The following is a 6963-nucleotide window of genomic DNA, read 5'->3' as shown; positions in this document are numbered from 1 at the left end:
CCAACTCTTCCGATTTACCTGATTTGTTGGCAGAAAAGGCGAAGCTGGATGTTGAGGATCGGGAATGGCATGAGAAGGAAGAAGAAATGAAGAAGAAAGAAAGGGTAATGTGTTGTTCTGTCCCTTCCTCCAACTGTTTTTTTCCTGCCAGCTGCGACCTTGGAATATTGACACAATATGCCATGAGGGAAAGTCGAAAACGGTGAGTTAAAAGCCAGTTATGGTCTTCCTACTCTTAGTTCATTTTGCAAAGGCGAATCTATCTGTGGCGGATTCTTTCACTGAAGAAGCGCTGCTATCTCACATTATAACCGACTGTTCCTGGTTGAGGTTTAGCGGGCTTCTTGAACAAGTCTTGGTGGGAGTCGATTGGTTACAGCTATTAATCCCAGCACTACTGGTCTGGGGGTGAATCTCCGGCTATGTTTAACAGCACACAGCCTATAGACGAAGGAAAGTCGTGAATTTCGCTAGCTTTCAGGACGTTCAGAGGTTTTTGCCCTGCACATGGGCTGAATGGAATCTCGAGAGTAGTCTTCGGAAAATGCTGACCGACTTTTTCCCGGATGCATAAGCAGATTTGTGGTCGCTCAAGGGTCCATCATGGATGTTAAACGGAATTCCGTTGGTCTGGAAACAGGTCTAGACGTTTATGTTGCTCTTTTTTCAACTCTGAGAGAAATATATTGGCCATTCGTAGCTGAACAATTCGACCGTTGGGGAGTGGCTCAGTAAAGGATATTCGAGCAAACTGAACTGTTGGATGATCAGGTGGTGGTTGATCTGTTCGCCGAGCTTGGTAATTGGTTTGCAAACGTTTTGCCCTCAATTAAGGAGACACTGTCAGTGCGTTCAGAAAAGCGTTCAGGTGTAGCACTCTTCCGGTGTCTAGATGCCATGCCACCTGAAGGAAGCACGGGGGCTGGGATACTGCCAGGTTGCCCAAGCCTAGACAGGGGAAGTCGAGTGGCGGCGGTCGGATTCGAACCACGAACCTTCCGTTCAGTAAATTCGCCCTCTAACCACTTGGGCCATCTCGCCCGTTAGTGCGCAGTCAAGTGGGTGCTTCCTCTGTGCCTAGCTGCGTTTATATAGTTTTTGAAGAGTATAGTCGTGAGAAAACAAAAACCCGACTTCAGACAGGAGAAGAGTGCAAGGGTCTCACCGACGTCTCCAGGGACAGTTAAGGGGTTTTTGTGGAGATTTCTTCCTGTAAGTGAAGCCAATCTATGCTGAAAAGCCGAGGAGCACTGTACAGCTGCTTCATCCCTACTGGGAATCATCAGCAGTGCGCATCTCACGTTGCTCGAGGAGCCAGTCAACACGTGTGACCGGGTGATGTGGATCCCGTGATTGAAGGATGAGCGGCGCTATATCCTGTCTAAGTGCGAGTTAATCACACTGCTGATCATCCACTCGTGGCCGAACGGTTTAGTGTTCAAACTACTAGCCAGGAGGTCGCGGGTTCGAGACTCGTCGGAGTTTCGTGAGATGCACACTGCTGATGATCCCCAATAAGAATGAAACAGCTGTACAGTGCTTCTCGGCTTTTCAGCATAGATTGGCTTCACTTACAGGACGAAATCTCCACAAAAATCCCAAATCTCCTCAAACTGTCAACAGTTATGGGATCTTACTGAAGACTGACGTAGAGACTCATGTGAGGGTGCCTCCAGCAAAATTTCAGGTCTGTGTAGAACAGTAAAACTAATCTTGGTTCGTTACTACTTGAGAGCATCATTCACCTATCAACTGTTCGAATACCGCGCTCGTCGTTTTTACCAAGTCTCACAGTTGCCTACCGTTAGAATTACAGTGAGTTACAGTAATCGGGTGTTCACAAGTCTCTTCGCTCTGGTATGTCCGGTTTTTATTTATGTTATAGGTACGTGAACACCTGTTTTTGTTTGGTGATGTTAAAACAGTTTCCCGTAGTCTTAGGGTTCAAACATACAAATAATAACCATACAACTCGAAGTTTCCCCTAAGCCGGTGATGATTTCGCTAGGCTCTAGTAGCCTGATGTTGAACCAAAGAAGGCGCTAATTAGCAAGAGAACTTAGGAAATAGTATACAAACTGTTCCTGTTTGAGCAATTTGACTAGATGGAACGTGGAATTGTATCTGGTAATAGATAAGCACACTTTTTGTCGATTTGCTGAAGTCTGGAGCTCGTTGCGGTATTCAGGCTGCCAGTATAGGAGCCAGACGTTTCACAATAACCTGTTAAGACGTGCAAATAACCTTGAATCAAAGGTGTTTTGTCGCACCTGGCCTCACAATCTGACTACCGATGACTCACCGCAGTAGGCCAAACCAGTGGGTAGGCGGGCCACCATACTTGTCGATCAGTTCGCTGGCCTCTGCAGAAGACCGCGCTCTGCTCATAGCTACGCTTCCGTCAGGCTGCAAAAAATCAGCCGCTTATTCTTGGGCTGGCTTGGTATCTTTCATATCCTGCCCCAAGGGGCCTAGTTAGGGATCACATGACATAACAGTGAAGCTACTTCACACAATATACGAATATACATGTGTACATTCGTAAAACCAAAACAGAAACAAAATCCCCAAAATACAAGCACCGACCTTCTCGCAGAAAACATCAAAGGTCCAACCGAAGTGCTTTGAGGAGTTGTATGAAGCGCGGTCACCTGCCAAGCGAATATATACACGTTCTCTCTCTAACAGAAGATCAGAACTGCGGGAATTCTGGAGCTCATTTGTACCATCTGTCAGAGTGGTTGTGCTAACCGGGGTTGATGAAAGTCTACCTGTCAGTCTTACCGAACAGGTATTGATGATCTCAATCATTGGTGGATAGGTGAACACCGACTGTCCAGCTGTCTAGTGCTTTGATTTCCTAACACGGGAAAAATCTACATTGAAGATGTGTCACATGCTTCAGGGTCATTCGACTTCGATTAAAATGGCTAGCTACACTACAACGGAATGTGCGGATTACTGCGAACGCTTCTCAAACGATAAAGATCGATTGTTTTGCCATAAGGCACGATTTTAACAAAGATCCTGATTTTCGATGTCGGCGTGGTTCGTGGTTTGTTTCCACTATGTGCCTGTGTTGTCACACGAACAACAGCAACACCACTTTTCAGAAAAGTGTGCAAAACAGTCGAGTTTCTCACTGCCGATAGGATTAACTAAAACAGACCAACAGCTTACCGTCATTTGTTTGCTTACTCCCGTGGTGTGAAGCTGAAATTCAAAAGATTCGCTTTCGCTGGTTTTTCGAACTGAATTTCTAGGGCAAGACAGCTCCAGGATTCTCTTGGGTTGACATTCGTGATACTGATGGTTTTAGTTCCTCGGGCTAATCAACAAGTTACTATGTCAGTCAAGGTTTCAGTCTGACGAAAAAACAGTTGGCGATATTTTCATAGAAGAAGCTACTCACGAGGTTGCTGAAAACTCGTCGATATCTCTCTGTGCTATCTCAAATATCGTACCAACTGAAACACGAGGCGGCCTGTGTGCAGCACCTTCAGTTCAAGAACATCACAAACGAGACGTTCATTTGAGTCTCCCGTGAAAACTAAATTAATTTGTGTTCGGAGCCCAGCCGACCCTAGTAACCGAACATCACATTTGTCTACTCACGAGGTTGCTGAAAACTCGTCGATATCTCTCTGTGCTATCTCAAATATCGTACCAACTGAAACACGAGGCGGCCTGTGTGCAGCACCTTCAGTTCAAGAACATCACAAACGAGAGGTTCATTTGAGTCTCCCGTGAAAACTAAATTAATTTGTGTTCGGAGCCCAGCCGACCCTAGTAACCGAACATCACATTTGTACGGATGTGTCACGCGCAGGACACGGACCAAACTAAGGCATGCCCTGATTGGTCAGAATGCCAACCAATCCGGATCAAGCATCCTTGACTCGACGCTTCTCGCTCCCTCACGGAGATTCTGGCACGACCTTGTGGAGCACTCTGTGACTACCCTATAAATAAAGTTGTAATAATTTTCCTTTGTCTCCATAAAGGGCTGTCTAGAGCTACCGTGCCTTTTGATATATCATAGTGGACGGAGCAGGAAGCCAAGGGACCGATACAGAGTTGCACTACCGTTCAGCAAGACGCAATGACTTGCAAATGAGGGTATTTGTCGCAGTTGATGATATCTTTGCCTTACTTTGGCTATGCTAGGTTAAGTAGTAAGTCTCTGTTGGTTTAAAATCTTACTGTTTAGTGTATGCGAGAGTAAGTCTTTCTATCAGTAAGTTCAATGGTTAGGTAATGTGGACCGATGTCAAAGTTGGTGTAAAATCACGCTTAGTTAGTAACTTCTCGTTTGCCAGTTCAGCGAGTAGAAGATCAATCTACTCATCTTCATTCTTTTTCTCGAGATTCCCACTGATTTGACAGTTAGTCCTAGTGACATAAGTTGTGGTCATTCCTTCAATACGTCAAGGTATTCCTGCATCTGTCGTGTGTCTAGTACGTGTCCGGCAGGTTCTAATTTCCTTCTTTTTGCTTAAGAATCTGATTTGATCAAAAGATCAAAAGGTGCACGGGGGAAGTTCGTCAGATTTGTTCGTTCGACATGTCAGGGGTCAAAAGTTCATGAGAGATTTTGGGTGAATATCGAATGCATGAGGTAGACGCAGAAAACAGTGGGTTCAAGCAAGGGAAGGGTTTTACCCCCGATCTACTCGCCTTGAGTCATGTTCTGGAGGCTACTATCCGTCCTAATTGGCATTTATTCAAAAAACTGAAGTTCCCCCCACGTCTGGTTGTTCTTCCCTACAAATATCCCTTAGTAGGCTAACAATACCGGGAGAATTCTAATATCCAACGCAGAAATCTAAGATTACACCATGTTTTAGCTAGTTTCTCCTTTTGCGCCGCTCTCACGTACAGTTAAAAAAGCTTTTTGCTTAAGCTGGACCGCTTTTACACCATCTATTATCTGATGATTCAATGTATCGAAGTATTCGCGTTCGCTCTGGCGCAGTCGCTTCGTAAGGCCACGTTTCCCGTTTCTACCTACTCCCTCTGTTCCCGTTTTTAAACAACCAGATTATTAATTCAGCCACGTTGAAGCATGAAGATGCTGCCACATCAGAAGCTTCCGAAGAAGCTGCCATCAACCGCCTCAAGGATTTCGTAAAGAAGCACAACAAAACCATACGCAAGTTCGGAATGTTTCAAAAGCCCTTGGATTCGCAAAACTTCTTACTGGAACATCCCTTTTTGGTTTGTGAAGAGACGGCAAATCAGTTGGTACTGTGGTGTATCGATCTTGCTATGGAAGAGGTAGGTTAACCGCCCCACCGTCCCTAAATGATCGAACCGAGGTCAGAAATAGTCTGACTTGTTCACTGTGCACTTAACACATGAACCACTCCGTGGACCGACCTCAGTAGCGCTGCTTGAAGACACTTTTTGTCGCACTCTATAGTTGTTTAAATTCTTCAGGACTCTTGTCTGTTGATTTGTTCTTTGGGTGTAGCAGTTGGTTTGCAAACTTTGTGTCCGCTTCCTCTCGACATTTGGTGCCTTGGTACCCCACCGGTGTCCCACTACTGTCAAGCTCCATAGTTTGGATATATGCATTTCCATATAATAGCTTTGCGATGTTTTATTTCCGGCGGAAAGTCACAACGAATTGTTGTCTTGGCTGTGGAGTCACACTGTTGTTGTGACAAGTATATATATATATATATATATATATATATATATATATATATATATATATATATATATATATATATATATATATATATATATATCGGAAAACAGCATTCTAAGGTATAGCTTAATGACTATTTCCGAGGGTTTTTATGATGGCGCTAGTCGAGACGTTGGATTCAACGGTGTGTTTTGATCTAGAAGCATGTGATCGCATTCCACGTGGCTTTCGAGTTTTTTCATGACTCCAGATTAACATCCGTCCTGATTAGCTATTCTGCCTACTGATCAATCTGACAGACTCGCTGTGTCTGTTAAAACGTCAGCCAGTGTTCGCAGCCTATGAAGATGGGGGCTTGAGTGGAAAGCCTATAACATTCCTTAGGAATTCTATCAACCTAGCTCCGCTGAATGCTGAATATTTTGGGTTTGTAGGGGTAACACTGCTTGCCGGGAACTCTTCGACGGCCTCCGACCGCTTTTACTCTTTTGAGGTTCATCAGGTAGGCGCGGCCCCCGAGTTTCTACCGACCTTATGTTCTGCTTGGGTCCAAATTGGACGGACTTCCCCAGATGCTCTCTCTGGTTTGTACACTAATTTTGGTTCCAGTGGTAGGCTTAACCATCATGAGCGAGAGATTCAGTTGCATCTTCCATCAAAACCAAATTAGCATACAAGTGAGTATTTGCGAATTCGCGTTTATATTACGCAGTAGGATTTTGGGCGATGTGTTTTTCGGTACGCTGTCACTTGGATGTCCTGCGTGATCGATGGAGACTGTTCCTAGTTGATGTCAGTCTTGATTCCATCTAGTATTTGGGTAGGAATTCGGAAAGCCGTACTCTTCTTAACTCTGTCAATACAAGCTGCTGGAGGCTGGGGCTGGTGGGGGCTGCTGGAGGTGGACTGATAGACAACAGAAACATCAGTTTACCATATGACGCACTTGAGGAGCTGATCTGCTAGAGATTATCAGCATGCCTGACGGTGCAACAGGAAATGTTCTATTGATCACAGACTGCAAGGTGTTATATATATTTATGGTATACATGTGGTATATATATATAATATCCTTTCCCACTGTATATGGCTTTTGTTTACTGTTTGTCGGCAAAACTGACTACACATCATCATCATCATTGTCAGCTGCGAGAACCGCGTACTTGTCGTACAGTAGTTGTAGCTGCCACAGTTTCGTTCACCGGTGATTCGGGGAGGTGGGGTAGGTAGCTGCGCATTGCAGGCGGGAGCTAATAAATTAGTGCGTAAATACAGCACTGTAGGGGAGGAAGGTGGGGGGGGTTGGGAAG

At 44.9% G+C, this 6963-nt stretch overlaps 1 protein-coding gene across 1 annotated transcript in view; it reads left to right on the top strand.

Moving 5' to 3' along the window:
* Positions 1-6963, top strand: part of T265_06013 (hypothetical protein) — a gene marked incomplete at both ends in the record, with an annotated part of 24247 nt that overhangs the window by 8663 nt on the left and 8621 nt on the right. The window contains 3 exons of the mRNA XM_009171172.1: positions 45-202; positions 1140-1212; positions 5041-5277. Of these exons, the coding sequence (XP_009169436.1) occupies positions 45-202; positions 1140-1212; positions 5041-5277 (468 nt within the window). The remainder of the gene's footprint in view (positions 1-44; positions 203-1139; positions 1213-5040; positions 5278-6963) is intronic.

The sequence above is a fragment of the Opisthorchis viverrini genome (genome assembly GCF_000715545.1).
Source record: "Opisthorchis viverrini unplaced genomic scaffold opera_v5_121, whole genome shotgun sequence".
In the NCBI taxonomy this organism is placed as follows: domain Eukaryota; kingdom Metazoa; phylum Platyhelminthes; class Trematoda; order Opisthorchiida; family Opisthorchiidae; genus Opisthorchis; species Opisthorchis viverrini.
The sequence above is the reverse complement of the archived record's forward strand: the minus strand, read 5'-3'. Positions and strand labels throughout refer to the sequence as shown.